This window comes from Rhinoderma darwinii, chromosome 5 (genome assembly GCF_050947455.1).
Source record: "Rhinoderma darwinii isolate aRhiDar2 chromosome 5, aRhiDar2.hap1, whole genome shotgun sequence".
Taxonomy (NCBI): domain Eukaryota; kingdom Metazoa; phylum Chordata; class Amphibia; order Anura; family Rhinodermatidae; genus Rhinoderma; species Rhinoderma darwinii.
This window is the reverse complement of record NC_134691.1, coordinates 323,439,543-323,460,196: the sequence shown is the minus strand read 5'-3', so window position 1 is coordinate 323,460,196 and position 20,654 is coordinate 323,439,543. Positions and strand designations below refer to the sequence as shown.

The 20,654-nt window shown below is 44.1% G+C and overlaps 2 protein-coding genes across 3 annotated transcripts in view; both read right to left on the bottom strand.

Moving 5' to 3' along the window:
- The window catches only part of RSU1 (Ras suppressor protein 1), a 109,311-nt gene extending 103,983 nt beyond the window's left edge, over positions 1-5,328 (bottom strand). The window contains exons 1-3 of one of the 2 annotated variants that reach the window (XM_075828737.1): positions 5,240-5,328; positions 4,851-4,967; positions 3,733-3,783 (exon numbers count right to left, since the gene is read on the bottom strand). In XM_075828737.1, the coding sequence (XP_075684852.1) occupies positions 3,733-3,783; positions 4,851-4,959 (160 nt within the window). In that variant the 5' untranslated portion in view covers positions 4,960-4,967; positions 5,240-5,328. The other variant, XM_075828738.1, reaches the window with a different exon arrangement.
- A 14,348-nt stretch (positions 5,329-19,676) lies between these two features.
- The window catches only part of CUBN (cubilin), a 190,371-nt gene continuing 189,393 nt past the window's right edge, over positions 19,677-20,654 (bottom strand). The window contains exon 67 of the mRNA XM_075828736.1: positions 19,677-20,301. Within this exon, the coding sequence (XP_075684851.1) occupies positions 20,194-20,301 (108 nt within the window). The 3' untranslated portion in view covers positions 19,677-20,193. The remainder of the gene's footprint in view (positions 20,302-20,654) is intronic.

Here is a 20,654-nt window from a genome sequence, read left to right as displayed (position 1 = left end):
TGTCGCACTGATAAATGGTGCCCAATCTTATCCACTTTTGGACACTGCATATTTTGTGCCGCCATATTCTGAGAGCCAGAACTTTTTTGTTTTTCAGTCAAAAAAGCTGTGCAAGGGCTTGTTTATTACGGGACGGGTTTTTATTGGTACTATTTTTGGGCACATGCGACTTTTTGATCACTTTTTATTCCATGTTTTGGGAGGGGTGGTGATAAAAAAAAAAAATTGCGGTGTTCACCGTGCGGGAAAAATAACAGTTTTATAGATTATGTCGCAACGGACGCGGCAATACCAAATATGTGTACTTTTTTTTTAACGTTTTTATTTTTTTCCTATAATAAAACACTTATAGGAAAAAAGGCAGTGTTTGTTTTTGATAACTTGAAACTTTTATTTTTACACTTTTATCCAACATTTTTACAAACTTTTTTTTTGTCCCACTAGGGGACTTGACGGCCTGCACTTTACTCTAAAACATTGCACTACCCACGTAGTGCAATGCATTACAGCTGCCAATCATTCACTGACAGCAAGCCTATTAGGTCCCGTCTCTTGGCGGGGTCTAGTAGGCTATCGTAAGTGGCAGACCAGCAGGCCATTGTTAGGCCTCTGATTGCCATAGCAACGATCAGCATCTTCATGATCACATTGTGTCGATGCCAATCGCTGCAAACTACTAAGATGATCGTTTTTGATAACGGCATCTAAGGGGTTAATGGTAGGGATCGGAGCTAGCTCCGTTCCCTGCCGTTACAGCACGGTGTCAGCTGTAACATAAAGCGGACACTGGCGGCTGATGGCGCAGGCTCAGCTTCTGAGCCAGCGCCATCTTGTTACTGCGGCCAGACGCCTTTTAGACCCCGCCTCTGGGCGGGACCTAGCAGGAATCCGTACTTGGCAGACAGGAGGGCATTGTTAGGCCTCCGGTCTGCCGAAACAGTCATCGGAACCCTTCATTGCAGGTCTCCGATCTGCTTGTAAACAGCATAGAAGCAGCACTCGGTTTTGAGCGCTGCATGTAAGTGGCTAATCGGCCGGATCGGAGGCTAGCTCCGGTCCTGGCCTTGAAGCAGTGATAGCGTTAAGCGATCACTGCTTTAAACCGGTGTTTGCAGACACAGTACCCTGTTAACGCTATGACGTAACAGGACAAAGCCTGTGATGTACTATTACGTCACATAGCGTTAAGGGGTTAATGGCCAGGATCACACAGGGCATTTTTTGTCAGGATTGGACCCTAAGGGTATGTTCACACGCAGAGGCATATTTCGGGGAGGAAAACGCCTTAAAATAAGCCTTGACAAACGCTAGCTAAGTGCCTACAAACATCTGCCCATTGAATTCAATGAGAAAAAGTGCGTTTAGTTCAGACGGGGTGTTTTTTTACACCGCGGTTTTAAAAAGCAGAGTGTAAAAAGACGCCCTATAAAAAGCAGCATTTCACTTCTTGAGACCGTATTGGAGCGGTTTTTCATTGTGTCAATGGAAAAAAAGCCTCAAAAAAATTTTCGGCTACATAAACGGCTGTAAATCAGAGGCTGTGTTTCCTTGAAAACAGCTCCGCCATTTTCAGCCATTTTTGATATTGCGTGTGAACATACCCTAAGGGCTTATTCCGACGAACGGGATATACGTCCGTGCAATGCGCGTGATTTTCCCGTGCGTCGCACGGACCTATATTAGTCTATGGGGCAGTGCAGACAGTCAGTGATTTTTACCCAGTGTGTGTCCGCTGCGAAAAACTCACGACATGTCCGTTCTTTATGCGTATTTCGCGCATCACGCACCCATTGACTTGAATGGGTGCGTGAAAATCACGTGCACCACACAGAAGCACTTCCGTGGGATGCGCGTGATTCGCGCAACAGCAGTAAAATTATGAATGAAAACAGAAAAGCACCACGTGCTTTTCGGTTTACAAACATCCAAACGGAGTGTCATAATGATGGCGGCCGCGCGAAAAGCACGCATCCACGCATCATACAGGGCTGACACATGGAGCTGTTAAGTGCCTTTTGCGCACGCCAAACTCCGCATTTTTTGCGTGCGCAAAAGGCACACGCTCGTGTGAATCCAGCCTTAGAGTGGGACACATACAAAGAAAATAACTATTGTCCTCACCACAAACAAATCCTCAAACACCAAGCCTACACGCACACATTATGTATTTTGCTGTGGAAAATACGCACCTAATTTTATGTTTTGATGTGTTTTTCGGCGCGTTTTCATGCAATATTCCTAAGCACTAGACAGATACAATTCGCAAGCGGAAACGCAAGATAACTTGACATGCTGTGGATTCTAAAATCCGCACGGAAAAATACTGCAGCGTGTACATGAGAATTCCTGGAATTATATGGACTATGGTAACACTTTTTTACACTGCGGTTTTTCTGCACGCATACACGCACGGCAAAACCGCACGTAATATGCATCGCGTGCATTGACCCTAAAGGGGTTTATCAGACACCATATTGCCATTATTGTTCAACCTCTGGGACCGACAGGTAACTACAAGTAAGAAGATGTAGAGCCAAGGTAAAGCCCAACAGCCACTTCTGATTCCCAATCCGGCGCGGTGTAGCAACTGCATCAAGGCTCCATCCAAGTGAGAGAAAACCAAAACACACGGAGAACACCCTTCATTCTCCAGACCACTGTCACCCCCACCAATCAGACCTTCATAGCATATCCCAGCGAGGTACTTTTACAGCAATCGGACATATCATAAAAGTCGTATCAAAGGAGTTCCCCAAGTGAACCCAAGAATGAGGGGTCCCAGTCCTTTGTTTTTTGTCAGCAGAGACGTAGAAGCAGTAACTCTACACTGGAATGAATGGAGGTTCAAAGGAGAGGACATTAAAGGGGTTTTTCCGGGTTATTAAAATTGATGGCCTATCCTTAGAATAGGCCATCAATATTAGATCGGTGGGGGTGCCACTGCCGGCACCCTCACCGATCAGTAGTTTGAAGTGGCCGCGGCACTTGAATGAGCGCTGCAGCCTCTTCATTGTTTACATTGATCTGATCTCTTTTTGTACTTGCACGCGCTGTTACATTTGTAGCGGCCGTGCAAGGTATTGCACCGCTTTCCCATTCCAGTGCACGGGACAATGGTGCAATAATTTGCACAGCCGCTACAAATGTAACAGCGCGTACGAACGAGAAGGAGAACCATGTAAACACATGCGCCCCTTCAAATAGCTGATCGGCGAGGGTGCCGAGAGTCAAATCCCCACCGATCTAATATTGATGGCCTATCCTCAGAATAGGCCATCAATTTTAATAACCCAGATAACCCCTTTAAAGGTCTCTGTAACGCATATTAAAGGACATACGAATGTAACTCATAATAGGGCATATGGATATCATACAGAGCGCCCCCTCTATGAGCCAGGGCAAAGGGCTACTCGATGAGAGCGACTCCAGTACTGTTGGCCATGTATTATATGCACAGCCATTTATCTGAATGGCTGCCATGTAATATTACATCACCCCTTTAATATCAATGGAAACTACAGATCTGCAACACCTCTATTAAAAATAGGGCTAGGCCGACTCCCTCTCTGGACTTTCAGGTCTTACAACTGCTGGAATCCACATAAAATGGACAAAGATTTTCTAAAAAGACCCTTTAAATTACAATATTTTTTCTCAACTGTATGAAAAAGCAAATGTAAGCAATAGAATAAGAGCCGACAACAATCTAATGTATACACGTCATGTACTTACTGGTCAGCTTGTTATGGCTTAGGATGAGCTGGGTGATGTGCGACAGCGTGACTACAAGAAGGAAAGAAATGACAAAGGCTCATTGGAGATATTTTACCCATAGGTATAGATTATATATATATATATATATTCACTTAAATTCATTGGCTCAACATCGTAACAAAAAGGACGTGATGCAGAATACACAGAGTCGTGTATAAAACCTGGTACAGAGATGAAGATGTCATCTTGAAATACAAAAAAGTGTCTTTGGAAAAACCCACCAGGACCACAAATTACACAAACTGCTCATTGATTTTAGTGGGTACTGTGCAATGCTTTCATTTCCCCTGTGGGGGCACTATAGGATAATTAAACACTTGCTACCGGGTTCCCCCATAGATTGCAGCAGACTGTGGATCCCAGCCGAAGGACACATTGGGATCAGCTAATCGTCACAAGACCCTTCTAACAAACAGGGATTGCCAAAAGCAGACAGAACCTTTGTTTTCGGATTACCCTGGATTTTTCAAAATTACCCCCAATATCTGGGTGTGAGGGCGCATCACAGCGTGGGCATGTCTTACTCACAAGTAATTATAAGGGGCAAGTATCATTTTTTTTTATTCCAGTTTTTGTAATGTATGGAAAAAAAAAAAAAAGATGTAAGGGTTGTCTCACGTGCCATATTAGAGCGCATGCATGTTATACAGGAGGTCCCCCACTCGGGATCCCCCTCTATAGGAGCAAAATCGGGAGGCCACATATGAATACTAAGTTGGAATTATATGTTTGGCATCTCTTTCTCCAATGGGTTAGAGAAGAAGGGGCTTCTATGTAAAAAGGGGTTGTTTTCGTGAGCGATCGTCTATGAGACCCCCATTGATTGTTAGAAGGGGTGGTGGTGCTCCCGTTATGTGCCTGATCAGCTTCATTTAGAAGAGAGAGAGATGAACCATAGACTTACATTACAAATCTGATGGGATCTGAAGGGGTACAGCACTCAGCGGACCACCACAACCCTTCAACTTCACATTTGGTGGCGGTCTCAGCATCCAGAGCCCACCGATCACAACTTCTGACAGTAAAGTTAGCGATCATGATGATCGGATCACTACCCAAGATCCCCAGCTACTCACACAGGCCGGGCACCTCCAGCATATTACTGATGCCTCGGTCAGACATATCCACATCGGCGATGTTCTTCTCCTTGCTCTCCTCCACGATCTTCTTCAGTGACTTGGACATTCTGATATCTAAATAAAAGAGAAATCAGTGTAAACAAATCATAAGACAGTTCAGTGGAACTACAAGTCCCAGTCTATCCAGCTACTACTGATCATGCTGGGGGTTGTAGTTCCACCTAGAATAGGGTTATCCTATGAAGCAGGTTCTAGTAGTGTGGATTACTGTTACCCTGCTTATTGACTTCTCAGGAAACGTGCCCACAAGTTACACCCGAGTTGCTACGAGGGAGATGCCCGCACACACCCTACAGGAAGTCGCCCCGGGATGTAAAATTACTTACAGTCCTAATAAGGAAAATTCCACCCGAGCTGCTGGAACCCTGAGTAATCCCGTACAGTGTATGGAACGCTACAAAACCTTTAACCAATGGAAGCGCTGGGATTTGCAACATTCTGTTGGTTGTGACCAATCAGAAACTAGATAACGCGGCAGCAGCCAATCACAGCGCGCAGGAGGGAGATGGATAGAATGTTACAGCCGGACGGGAGGAAGTGAGTGCTTCAGCTGCTTGTTCTTGTTTTGCTTCCGCCGTACAGATGATGTGTTCGGGGGCAGAAGCTGCGTGTTACACGCCTGGTGTTATCACCGTGCATACAGTGCGGTATTTGCGAACTACTACTGCAGGAGCCTGGTCTGGTTCATTCCCCTTTAAGAAGTTCAGTTTGTGTCACGGACACTTTGAGAGGGTATAACCAGTGTCCGGGTAGCTGCTTAACCCCTTAGGTATGCGGCCTATATTGGGCTTTTAGGATGCAGCCATTTTTACTTCTTTTTTTTCATCACGAGCGGCCATAAGACTTTAATGTTTCTATTGACGTAGCTTTATTGGGATTGTTTTTTGTGGGACGAATTGTATGTTTAAAATGTAATCGTTTTGGGGTATGTAAAATATATGAAATAACTTTTATAAGTTTATCTGGAGGGGAATGGAAAGGAAGCGCCATTGTTTATTGGGATTTGTTTTTACGGTGTCCAGCGTGCGATATAAATAACATGGTAACTATTCTGCGGGCCGTTACGATTGTGGGAAAACTAAATTCAGCCTCTGTTCACATCTGCGTTTTCCGCCGTTGTTCTGCTCCGTCTGCTGAACGACAAAAAGACGGAAGCACCAGATCCGTTGTACGTCGTTTTACTGAACAAAATAGCTGAACGTGCTGCGCTATTTTGTCCGGCATTTCTCACTGGACCTGCGACTGAAGCGCCTAAGGCTACATTCACGCGAGCAAAATACGTGTGTAAATCCGGTCTGTGTGCGTAGCGTTATTGCCTCTGAGCTTTGCGAGTGGCATGTGGTTTTCATGCAATTGCAAAGCACATCTTTTGTTGTTTGATGCGCAAATCACGCACAGCACACGGATGTGCATCCGTGTGCTGTGCGTGATTTTCACGCATCTATTGACTTCAATGGGTATGTAGGTGCGTGAAAAACGCACCAATATAGGACATGTAGTGAATTTCACGCAATGGACACACGCTGCGTGAAAACTCCTGCCTGTGTGAACAGCACCATTGATATCATTGATTTTTACGCACAGCACACGGACCGGTTTTACACTCGTCTGAAAGAGCCCTAACTGGGCCTCTGACGCAGATGTGAACGTAGCCTTAGGCCTCATGCACACAACCGTAGCCATATGCATGGGCGTGAGTTTCTGGTCGAATGGCCGTGGAGTGTCACCCGCGGGCCGTGCGCATGGCCGCGTGCATTCATTTCTATAAGCCTGGACCGCAAAACACGGCTGTAATAAGACATGTCCGTTCTTTTTGGAAACCACGGTCGTGTGCATGGGCCCATTGAAATGAATGGGGCCGCAATTCACCCGCAGATTTGCGGGTGAATTGCGGCCGCAAAAATACGTTCGTTTGCATGGGGCCTTATGTATTTTTCTTCTTTTTTTAGGTTTTGCTACTTTTGCACAATAAGGCGGAGTTCACACAGAGTTTTTTGGCGCTTCGGAAAATGCGCCAAAAAACACCCGAAAATGCCTCCCATTGATTTCAATGGGAGGCGGAGGCGTTTTTTTCACACGAGCGGAAAAACCAGCTCGTGGGAGAAAGAAGGGACATGCCTTATCTTCGGGTGTTTACGCCTCCTGACCTCCCATTGACGTCAATGGGAGGCAGAGAAAGCGTATTTCGTGGCATTTTATGCCCGCGGCGCTCAATGACTGCGGGTGAAAAATGCAGCGAAAATCGACGTGCAGACAGAGGAAAATCTGCCTCAAAATTCCAAACAGAATTTTGATTCAGATTTTCCGCCTGCAAAAAACTCAGTGTGAACCCGGCCATAAAACACTTATTATTGAAACAATCTGTTTTTGTTTCACTTCATTTCAGGAGCCACAACTTTTTTTTATTTCTCCGGCACTGTGTGAGGCCTCCTTCACGCAGGATTTTTTCTGGCGTTTAATCGCATGTAAAATACGCCAGCGTTTTTTTTTTTTAGTATAACATTTTTTATGGTCTTTTTTTTTTTTTTTAACATGCGTTGTTGGTGCCATTTTTTTAAAATTTAGTGTCACTTTTTACACGCCATATCTATAGCATGCTGCTTTTTAAAAAAAAACATAAACCAGAACGCTGTGTATGTGTGTGTATGGCTTTCTCATATTTGGTGGGTTGTAACGATTGTGTTTTTTTTAACTTTTGAATAATAATGTTTTTTTAGTCCCACTGGGGAACTTGAACCAAACATTGTAACATAAAAAGTTTAGTCATTTGTGAATACATTGCATCGCTATTATTGTACTAATCCATGCACGCGACCGTATTTTTCATTTATCCGTAAATACTATCTGTAAATACGGATCCGTAGTCATTTATAGTCACCAGTAAATCATCCGCATATATACGGAAGGGTGTCTGTAAATACGGTCTGTAATGCATCCATATTTATGGATACGCAAAAAAACTGAGGAATCTTGGGTAATCCCCTGGTGTCACATTGAAACGCTTCTGTAATTACGGATGGCTGCGGCTGTACATCAGTAGCCGTACGTAATTACGGAAGCGCCCATAGACTTTTATGGGGAGTCCGTGCCGTAATTACAGACAAAAAAAGGACACGTTCTATCATTTCTATGGCACGGACACCCATCGATAAAAATACAGAAAGGTGTCCGTAGCCCATAGAAATGAATGGGTTCGTAATTACGGATGAAGAATACGGTCGTGTGCACGGGGCTTTAGGCCCCATTCATTTCTATGGGCCCATGCACACGACCATGGGTTCCACGGTCTGTGCATTGGCCGGGAGTCTGGACTGCAAAAAAATAGGAGCAAGTCATTATACGGGACACATTTGCGGTCCGGGATAATTGAAATCAATGTGTACACGGTCTGTGATTTGTGGTCGGCCGCGGATAACACTCCGCGGCCGTCTGTGCCGTAATCACGGGTGGTGTGCATGAGGCCTTAGGGTATGTGCACACGACCTCTTTTCAGGCCTGAAATGGGCCTTACGATGTTCTGTGCCGACGACCTGTCATTTTACGCGTCGCTGTCAAAATACGGCGCGTAAAATGACGGCTCGTCAAAGAAGTGCAGGACAATTCTTGGGACGTAATTGGAGCTGTTTTTTATTGACTCCATGGAAAAGCTCCAATTACGTCCGTAATGGACGCCGCGAAAAATGCCTGCACTTGCAATTACGGCTGAAATTACGGAGCTGTTTTTAGGAGAAAACAGCTCCGTCATTTCAGACGTAATTGCTCGTCCTCGCATTTTGCGAGGCGTCATTCACGGCCGTAGCTTTGAGCTGTTCTTCATTGAATTCAATGAAAAACGGCTCAAATGACGTCCAAAGAAGTGTCCCGCATATAATGTATATAAGTGTCCTGCATATAATGTATATAAGTGTCCCGCATATAATGTATAGAAGTGTCCTGCATATAATGTATAGAAGTGTCCCGCATATAATGTATATAAGTGTCCCGCATATAATGTATATAAGTGTCCCGCATATAATGTATAGAAGTGTCCCGCATATAATGTATAGAAGTGTCCCGCATATAATGTATAGAAGTGTCCCGCATATAATGTATAGAAGTGTCCCGCATATAATGTATATAAGTGTCCTGCATATAATGTATATAAGTGTCCCGCATATAATGTATAGAAGTGTCCCGCATATAATGTATAGAAGTGTCCCGCATATAATGTATATAAGTGTCCCGCATATAATGTATATAAGTGTCCTGCATATAATGTATATAAGTGTCCCGCATATAATGTATATAAGTGTCCCGCATATAACGTATATAAGTGTCCCGCATATAATGTATATAAGTGTCCCGCATATAATGTATATAAGTGTCCCGCATATAATGTATAGAAGTGTCCCGCATATAATGTATAGAAGTGTCCCGCATATAATGTATAGAAGTGTCCCGCATATAATGTATAGAAGTGTCCCGCATATAATGTATAGAAGTGTCCCGCATATAATGTATAGAAGTGTCCCGCATATAATGTATATAAGTGTCCCGCATATAATGTATATAAGTGTCCCGCATATAATGTATAGAAGTGTCCCGCATATAATGTATAGAAGTGTCCCGCATATAATGTATAGAAGTGTCCCGCATATAATGTATAGAAGTGTCCCGCATATAATGTATAGAAGTGTCCCGCATATAATGTATAGAAGTGTCCCGCATATAATGTATAGAAGTGTCCCGCATATAATGTATAGAAGTGTCCCGCATATAATGTATAGAAGTGTCCCGCATATAATGTATAGAAGTGTCCCGCATATAATGTATAGAAGTGTCCCGCATATAATGTATAGAAGTGTCCCGCATATAATGTATAGAAGTGTCCCGCATATAATGTATAGAAGTGTCCCGCATATAATGTATAGAAGTGTCCCGCATATAATGTATAGAAGGGCCCCGCATATAATGTATATAAGTGTCCCGCATATAATGTATATAAGTGTCCCGCATATAATGTATATAAGTGTCCCGCATATAATGTATATAAGTGTCCCGCATATAATGTATATAAGTGTCCCGCATATAATGTATATAAGTGTCCCGCATATAATGTATATAAGTGTCCCGCATATAATGTATATAAGTGTCCCGCATATAATGTATATAAGTGTCCCGCATATAATGTATATAAGTGTCCCGCATATAATGTATAGAAGTGTCCCGCATATAATGTATAGAAGTGTCCCGCATATAATGTATATAAGTGCCCCGCACACGATGCATAGAAGTGCCCCGCACACGATGCATAGAAGTGCCCCGCACACGATGCATAGAAGTGCCCCGCACACGATGCATAGAAGTGCCCCGCACACGATGCATAGAAGTGCCCCGCACACGATGCATAGAAGTGCCCCGCACACGATGCATAGAAGTGCCCCGCACACGATGCATAGAAGTGCCCCGCACACGATGCATAGAAGTGCCCCGCACACGATGCATAGAAGTGCCCCGCACACGATGTATAGAAGTGTCCCGCATATAATGTATATAAGTTTCCTGCATATAATGTATAGAAGTGTCCTGCACTTCTTTGACGAGGCAGTCATTTTACGCGTCGTCGTTTGACAGCTGTCAAACGACGACGCGTAAATGACTGGTCGTCGGCACAGTATGTCGGTAAACCCATACAAATGAATGGGCAGATGTTTGCCGACGTATTGGAGCCCTATTTTCAGGCGTAAATCAAGGCATAATACGCCTCGTTTACGCCTGAAAATAGGTCGTGTGAACCCAGCCTTACAGTCCAAAGCTGCATACACAGCACTGTTGGTTGTCATTGGAAACAGTCAACAAGCTTGTTATCAGGCATATCCCTAATGAGTTCCTATAATGCAGGTAGAACATTTTTGTTACATCAGATTGCAGTTCAAGATTTATTAATCCCTAATATTATAATACTCCTATAATGTATTACACTGACAGAGGTATATAGCTATGGCTGGCTTGGAGGCCCCTGTCACAGACACCATGCACGCGACAGTATTTTTCATCAGTAATTAGGGACCCCTTCATTTCTATTGGCCACGGACACCTTTTAGTATTTTTACTGACGGGTGTCCGTGCTCAAAAACTGATAGAACCTGTCCTATTCTTGTCCATAATTACGGCAAGGACTCTCCCATAGAACTCTATGGGATCTTCCGTAAATACGGACGGCTACGGATTTACATCCATTTACTGTCCGTATTTACGGGAGCGTTGCTATGCAACTTGCTGATGACATCATTTGCATCCTCCCTTTTTTTGCGGATCCGTATATACGGATGGAATACAGGCCGTATTTATGGACAGTATTTCAGGATAGATGAAAATACAGTCGTGTGCATGGGGACTGACCATATAGTAAATGAGCAGTGTGGGAAAGGGTTAAAGCAAAATATGCAGTACCACCGATGACCATGTGATGGCAGTATAATGCCATATTCATAGTATTTTGTGAAGTAGTCCTTTTTTATTTTATACTTTTATATTTAGGTAAGTAGCCAAGACCAGGCCCATACTATATAGAATGAACTCCCGGCTATCTGTCGGTCATGTGATCCGAATAACACGATGCGAATCATCACCCCGGAGTTGCCCCACAATTAATGGTAAATGTTACATGAGTTCCATTGTCATCATTCTCGTCTATTGGAGATTGTGGCGTGTGGTACTAAAGTCTCAGTCATCTGCAGCACAATTTTAGTTGCGTGACCCAATGTATTCCGGTGGATGCAGCTGTCATGTGACTTTGTGACGACGTGGACTGAGCCAATGGCTACAGTGTGATTTATGTTGTGTGACAGAAGCTTTTATAGGAGTGCACTTATATACACGACCACAGCAAATGATCGCATCATTTCACAGTCCCATTCATTTTGGTGTAAGTCCTGAGCACATCATGTTATAGCCCGGCATTTAGCATGTTTTCCCGACGTGAAAGCTCCTATAGCCCGACCGAGACCAAAACAGTGTTTTTTTGGCCTCTGTCGGGCTGGTATATGTCAGTATACCTTATTTTTGGTGAATGACGAAGTATACTACACAATGCCATCCTAAGAGATCCTGCAAAGAATTATTTTTTAACATGGGAGTCAATGTGTGACAGATGCCACTGTATGTCATATGCCTCGGGGAGCTTCACCAGGGCCGGAGTCCCCAGGAAGAGCATCTGGTAGCGTTCAGCCCCGGGATTCCGATCTTCAGTAAGCCCTTGATGTCACTGTCCTTATATGGACAGTGATGTCAGGGGCTTTCAACTACGGAGTTCCCAGCCCGAGCATCAGAAGCGCTCTGGCTGGGGACTCTGGGACTGGAAAGCTCCTGATGTCACTGTCATATATGGAAAGTGATGTCAAGGGCTTCCCCAAGACCGGAGTCCCAAGCTAAAGCGGTTCCGATGCTGGCTCGGCACTCCGGCATTGTAGTTCTCTACATCAGTGTCCATATATGGCAGGAGCGCTGTGCCCAGGAAGTTCCGCTGGCATATCTCATTGTATGCCTATACAGTGGGAATACCTCGCCACATTTCTGTCGTAGGTGTACGTCAGGACTCCTCCTTACAGATAACTCAAACGGATGGAAAATACAGCATGTGAGGCCTAAGACAAATATAGAATCAGATCCCGTTAGTTGAATTAGTGAAACCTTCCACACACATAAAACCTTTGGGAAAGGTTTCCCTGCATTCCCCTGATAAATCTCATATTGTCTGGTATAAATATACATCTGACACAAAGAAGCGAAACTGCCCTGTGAACAAATAGGTAGCGAAATGCTTCTCACATAAAAGGCCAATTTGGCATTAATTTACAGTTTGTGTATAAATATAATCCATATAAAAAGTTTAGTAACTTTGTGAATACATTGCATCACTATTATTGTACTTCTGAGTTATAGTCTGTGTTGTGGTCCAAAGCTGCATACGTAGCACTGTTGGTTGTCATTGGAAACAGTCAACAAGCTTGTTATCAGGCAGATCTCTGAGTTACTATAAGGGGGGATTCACACGAGCGTGATTTTCGTGCGTGCAGGCCGCGTATTTTTCGCGCGCCACGCAAAGCCCTATAGAAGTCAATGGGGCAGTTCAAACAGTGCGTGATTTGTGCGCAGCGTTTGTTCGCTGCGTACAAAACGCGACAGGTTCAATATCTCCGCGTATTTCGTGCATCACGCACCCATTGAAGTCAATGGGTGCGTGAAAACCACGCAGGTCGCACGGAAGCACTTCCGTGCGAACCGACTGAAACAGCGCACCAGCTGTCAAAAGGATGAATGTAACCAGAAAAGCACCATGTGCTTTTCTGTTTCCAAACATCCAAATGGAGTGTCTTTGAGATGAGCGAACCCGGACAATCGAACCGAACTTCACCGGGTTCGGCCGAACTCGTTTTGGCCGAACCCGGCAAAAAAATTTCCGGTACGCGACGTCAGGAGATAGTCACTGTCCAGGGTGCGGAAAGAGTTAAACTGTTTCAGCACCATGGACAGTGACTTCCGATCCCAATATACATGAACCTGTAAAAAAAAACGAAGTTCTGACTTACCGATAACTCCCGGCTTCTTCCTCCAGTCTGACCTCCCGGGATGACAATTCAGTCCAAGTGACAGCTCCAGCCAAGCACAGGCTGCAGCGGTCACATGGACTGCCGCGTCATCCAGGGAGATGGGGCCCGATGTCAAGAGAGGCGCGTCACCAAGTACGCGTCACCAAGGCAACGGCCGGGAGGGAAGTTCTCGGTAAGTACGAACTTTTTCTTTTTTTTTAACAGGTTTCTCGATATTGTGTTCGGCATTCACTGTCGAGGGTGCTGAAAGAGTTACTGCCGATCAGTTAGCTCTTTCAGCACCTTGGACAGTGACGGGCGTCGACTAGCCTCATCTCTATGATGGCGGCTGCGCGAAAATCACGCAGCCGCGCATCATACAAGGATTACACACGCAGCTGTCAAATGTTTTTTGCGCGCGCAAAACGCAGCGTTCGTCTGAATCTGCCCTAATGCAGGTAGAAAATTTGTTACATCAGATTGCAGTTTGGTCTTAAGATCAGACTTCCCAGAATGCAACATACCAGAGTATGGTATGTGTAAATACGGTCATTGAACCAGCAAGGAATTCTGCAGAATAGTGAGTGCAGCTCTGGAGTACAATACAATACAGTACTCAGGATCAACACATGATAAGTAATGTACTTAACATTTTATGTAGATTAAATTTATACATAATCTGTAAAATGTGTTTAAATGTCGGCCTACACTTTAATGCCTCCTGGTCACGGGACGGAAATGCTGTGGTTTCGCGCATGGATAATCTGCAGTGGATTACAGTACTATTTATGTGGATCAGATTTGAATTAAAATTATACTCATGCTGCGGAGCATTTTCAGGATGGAAATCAGAGCATGCTGCAGATGTTCACTGGATTTCACCCTTTTCAATGTAGAAGGGGTGAAATTTGCACCAAAATCCACACTTTAATGTGGGAAAATCTGCAACAAACAGCGCCACGTGTGTGAGTCCCTCCAGATGTCATAAATGGAGAGAAATAAACGTAGTGTAAGTAAAAGTTTAAAAAACATTGACATGTCAGACGTTTTGATAAGTGACGCTTCGTTTCTGATTGGCTTGTGACCAAAAACGTCTGAAAATACGGAGCTGTTTTCAGGCGAAAACAGCTCCTGATTTTCAGACGTTTTTGTAGCAGACTTGCGGTTTTCGCAGTCGACTGCGCTATTGATTCCGTCGGAAAACCGGAAACCTGCCGGAATGGTGACGAACGGAAACCATTAGAGATGTTTCCGTCACCATTGATATCAATGGTGACTGAAACGGAAGCTGTGATTTCACTTTCCGTTGCGGGGTTCACCCGACGGAACCCCGGAACGGAAAGCCAATGCTGATGTGAACAGGCCCTTAATTTACTTGCGGGAAAATACCTCAGCGTGTACATGAGATTTCCTGGAATCTCATTGACTTCGCTGGTACCATATTATGCTGCGGTTTTGCCGCGCGCAAATACGCTCGGCAAAACCGCACGTAATATGCATCGTGTGCCAAGACCCTAACAGAGCAAACGAGCGCCGAACCATGAGCTGATTAGTTGATCGGTGCTCGTTTTCCTTGCCCACATCGTGCACCACTGCTATACTGCTTATATTATTGTGTATTGCGGTACGCAGGTCACGGCCCCCAGACCAGCGCTGACCATATTGTCAATAGCGGAGATTTATCAAAACTGGTGCAGTGCAAAAATGGAGCAGTTCCCCATAGCAACCGGTCAGTTCCTGTCAAAAATCAGAGCTGGAACGATCATCCTCGTTATCAACCCAGAACTACGAACACACAAATAAATGCAAAAGATAATTTTTGTATTAATTTTATGAAAATATTTTCATTTTCAAATATTTCACAGCATTGAATAATAGGAAAAATACGACATTCTGCATTATTAATGATGGCTTCAACGTGTAAAGATTTACTGATGTGGCGATTCGGTAAAAAAGATCAAAAGTTAGGTGTGAAATTAGTGCGAGTGAATGTGAAGGAGGTAAATAAATGAAAGCGGCCGGCTACTTTAGTACGGACTGTGTGTATGAGACGTACAGATATTGAACTTCGTAAATGGACCTACTTTATCAAAACGTTGTTGTCCGTTGCAACCAATCATAGTGCAGCTTTCATTTTTACCAGAGCAGTTTGGGACAAGAAAGCTGAGCTCCGATTGGTTGCTATGGGGAACCAGGCCAGTTTTTCTTTTACATCTTTATAAGTGAGGCTCAATGCTGCCATTACTGTCAATGTGCCCCTCCATTTGTAAACAATGGAGACCAATAGTCTTCTTGTGAATGTGATGTAATTAGCGCATCGGTCATGTAATATACGTGTGACCGCTTCGTCCTGCGCCGATGCTGAACTACAAGTCAGCAAGTCCTGTGCATGCTCCCATATAAGAGCTTGTGACTCCTTTTATAGGCACGTGATTGGGACGTGCTTGGTAATCTGCGTTCACACATTGCGTTAATATAACGCTATTAAACCAGCCTGGAAGTCCGCACTGAAATCCACATGTAACAATCCGTTGCGTATTTTAGCGTGGATTTTACCCATTGCAATGAATAAAATCTGATGTGAATTTCCGCAGCATTTCCACAACAGATAGGGAATGCTGTAGATTTGAAAATCCGCAGCATGTCTAAAATCCGATGCAGATTTTTTATATGCTGTAAGTGAAGGGAATTTCTTTTGTACTGCACTTTGTTGCGGTATTTCAGTGCGGACTCGGATCTGAAATTCCACAACAACTACAACGTGTGTAAACCCAGCCTGAGGCCTTATTCACATGAACGTGTCCGTTTTGTACCCGCAAAAAAGGAGCATTTTTCATCTATGTGAATGTCCGTGTTGCGTCACTGTGGTTTCTGAGTCTCATTCGTTTTTCTCCTCTGCACGCACTTTCTATTTTCACTTTTTTTTTCTGCATTTCTTTATTAACTGGTGAAAAATGGACAGCAGAAGGTACAGGGAAGGATGTCATCCGCGTGCTGTCCTTTTTTTTTTTTTTCATGCACCCATAGACCTCAAAGGGTGAGTCTGATCCGCAAAAACTGACTAGAATAGGGAATGCTGTAATTTTTTCGCCACAGACACACTCTGTTGAAAAAAATGGATGTGTGAATAGCGCCATACATACGCTTGTATGGGTCAGTGTGCTGTCCGTTGTTAAAGGGAAGGTGTCGCAAATTTTTTATTTTTATATATGTTATTGCTTTTAGTATGTTATTAAAATAAATTTTATTTATTTGTGATGTTGTGTTGTACTTTTTTCTTTTTTATTACTTTTTCTTCCCTATGGGGGCTGCCATTTTTTTTTTTACATCTCTGTATGTGTCGATTAACGACACATACAGAGATGGAATACGGCACATACATCCCCATAGAGAATGCGAACGGGAGCCGTTCCATTCACTACAGTGTACGCCGTCTGTGTGGGAACGGCACGTGCGCCGCTCCCACACAGTCCAAAAGGAAGGTCTTTGGCTGAGCGACATCCGGCGCCATTTTCATGTGGACAGGAAGTCGTGGCCGGACAGTAAGATTACTACTTCCGGTCGCAGCTTCCGTCCATATGTTCAGAAGCAAGGACTAGGAGCGGAGGGAGCGGAGGCAGCAGGAGCAGGTAAGTTATGTTTGTGTATGTTCGTGTAAGGGCAGATACACACGAACGTTGCGTTTCTGCGCGCACAAACAACGCTGTGTTTTGCGCGCGCAAAAACCATTTGACAGCTGCGTGTGTCATCCGTGTCTGATGCGCGGCTGCGTGATTTTCGCGCAGCCGCTATCATAGAGATGAGGCTAGTCGACGGCCGTCACTGTCCAAGGTGCTGAAAGAGCTAACTCTTTCAGCACCCTCGACAGTGAATGCCGAACACAATATCGCAAAACCTGTAGAAAAAAAAGAAAAAGTTCGTACTTACCGAGAACTTCCCGGCCGTTTCCTTGGTAACGCGTCCTTGGTGACGCGCCTCTCTTGACATCGGGCCCCACCTCCCTGGATGACGCGGCAGTCCATGTGACCGCTGCAGCCTGTGCTTGGCCTGTGATTGGCTGGAGCTGTCACTTGGACTTAATTGTCATCCCGGGAGGTCAGACTGGAGGAAGAAGCCGGGAGTTAGCGGTAAGTCAGAACTTCGTTTTTTTTTCTACAGGTTCATGTATATTGGGATCGCAAGTCACGGTCCATGGTGCTGAAACAGTTTAACTCTTTCAGCACCATGGACAGTGACTATCTCCTGATGTCGCGTACCGATAATTTTTTTGCCGGGTTCGGCCAAAACGAGTTCGGCCGAACCCGGTGAAGTTCGGTTCGCTTGTCCGGCTTCGCTCATCGCAAAGACACTCCGTTTGGATGTTCGGAAACAGAAAAGCACTTGGTGCTTTTCTGTTTTCATTCATCCTTTTCACTTCTGTTGCGCGAATCACGCTCGTCCCACGGAAGTGCTTCCGTGTGGTGCGCGTGATTTTCACGCACCCATTGACTTCAATGGGTGCGTGATGCGCGAAATACGCAGAGTTATTGAACCTGTCGCGCTTTTTGCGCAGCAGACAAACGCTGCGCAAAAAGCACGGACTGTCTGTACTGCCCCATAGACTTGTATTGGTCCATGCGTGCCGCGTGAAAACCACGCGGCCCGCACGGACCGAATACACGCTCGTGTGAATCCCCCCTTATACTGTGTATTTACCACTGTATCTAATCCTCCTACGCTGTACATTCGCTCAAAAAATGGTGACACACAGTGTAGGAGGTTTGAACATTCAACCCCCTCCTTTCTCCTTTTACTAGCCAGAATAAGGGAGGGGGGATTGTGTGAGGACACTGGAGCGAGTGTGTCTACTCCAAATTTGCAGCATAAAGCGATGAGGTTGCTTTACCACATGCCAATGCTGCAATTTTGGGAATTGCTCCCTCTAGTGACCAGCACATGGAAATGTTATAAATTAGAATCTAATTTATAATATTTCCTGACTTGTGAAAAAATAAAAAAAATTAGAACAATGTTTAATCATTTATATACTAACAGTTTAACGAAATAAAAATACATTTCTAGCGACACATTCCCTTTAAAACGGCACACAGGCAAGAAATACGTTTGTGTGAATAAGGCCTTAGGGTGAGTTCAGAGTTTGCAGATTTTTGGTGTGGAAGTGGCGGCGGTTGAAGCGGTTACGTGTTGTTACGTGTTGATATCACATTGACACGGAGTCTATAGGTGTACGTTGTTTACATACGTAGTGCAGGCAGGAAACAAACCCCGACTGCCGTGTGAAGACCCGGTATAATGACTTATATAAAGGGTTTTGGGTTTTTTCTGTACGTCGATCATGTTTGATATATTGATTTCTACAGAGAGTTTTGATCCTGGTTATATCTGTATACATAGAGATCATAATACCTACAGTTTGTAAGTTACTACCCGATTGTACAGGACTAGAAGAACATGGCTGCATTCTTCCAAAAACAGCGCCACACCTGTCCACAGAATGACGGGGCCCCCAGAGCAGCATTGCTTGGGGGACACATGATGGTACAGACTCATTCAATTATTTAGTTTTTTATTGTGTTCATTTTGTTTAATAAGCTTTATCTATTTTAGGTGGTTCGGTCCAGTCCCCCCTCCCCCCCCTTTGTTTCATTTGGTCTTACCTAAAGAAGATTCTGGCAGTTTCTAGAAGATTCCACTAATCTGCCCAACACCAGGAGTTGGATATGATTGTCAGAATCAAACAGTGGGAAGATTTCTCCTTATAAGGCCCACGTTCCGGGGGTCCGGTGCCAGTTGCAGTGTTCCTGTGACCAGCGCTCCACCCTCCCTCCCCAATTTTGCATTTTCTCTCTATATTGTCGCAATATTTTATTAGTGGGGTTTTTGTCTCCCGGCTATCGCTGGGTGGATTGATTTATTAGAATGGATTATTTATTATATGCCTTTTTTATTATAATAGTTTTAAGTATTTTGGTTATTCAAGTATTTATTATTACTGATTTGATTTTTATCCACATATCATCTGTTTTTGTGTTTTATTTATTAGTTGTAGTTTTTTTTTTAATTGAGCCTCGTACCATCATGTATTGCTGATCAACCCTATTCACTTCTATAGAGCAGAGCTGCAATACCAGACACAACACGGTGTGGCGCTGTTTTTGGAAGAAAGCAGCCATGTTTTTCTAATTCTGTACAACGTATTTAACAAAGAGGAAGTGACAACTTTCCTACAATCTGCATCAGATCCACACAATGGAATGAAAGGGATGTGACTAAAGCCTCGTGCACACCCCCATTGTGCCACTCGGGTCGTTTTTGACGGCATCCGAGTGGCACCCGATAGTCTTCACGGACCAATTTACTTTAGCAGGTGAATCGGGTCCGTGAAAAATGGTCCGAGTCTCCGATCTGAGGAAAGGTAGAACATGTCCTATCTTTCCTCAGAAAACTAACGTGACTCGGACGGCACACACGGTCATGTGCATGAGGCGTAAGGCTCTGTTCACACTGGGGTTATTTCCCATTCTGTCAGGCTTCAGGTGTTTTTGATGGTAAGAATAGTTTAGTCTGCAGAGCTCTTCTTGCCGTCAGAAACACGACCTCTGACAGACCCCAGTATAGGTCAATGGGATCCGTCCGTTAACATTTGGTTAGTCCAGCAGGATTTCTATGACAGGGCTGTAAGTTTTCATCCTCACAGCTTTTTTCTCATTCTATGAGCTCCAGATAATTCTAAAATACGACGGGATTACAGCGTAGTCCGCATGAAATTTGACAAACACGTGATGAGAAGTGGTGTTAAATGAAGCAATGTTTCCATCCTAGAAATAAAACAAAGAAAAAGCTGTTATTAACTGGTAAATTAATTGAACAGTTAGTGCCGCCAGCATCATGCCACCCATGGGCACTGTTTCAGTGATAAATGCCCTAGATAAAGAGGACTGTCAACTTTTATCCTCATGACGTTGTTGGGTCTAAAATTCTGTGCTGATTAATTTCTTTATATATCTTTATAGCAGTCAGAGCTCCTTTATTTATTATTTACAGAGCTCCAAATCTCCTGCATAGACATGGACTTGAAACATAACATTCTGGCTGCCTGTAGTCACCACTAGAGGGAGCTTACTGCATACTGTGTTTATTATTGAGTTCAATGTATATCGTAATGCAATAA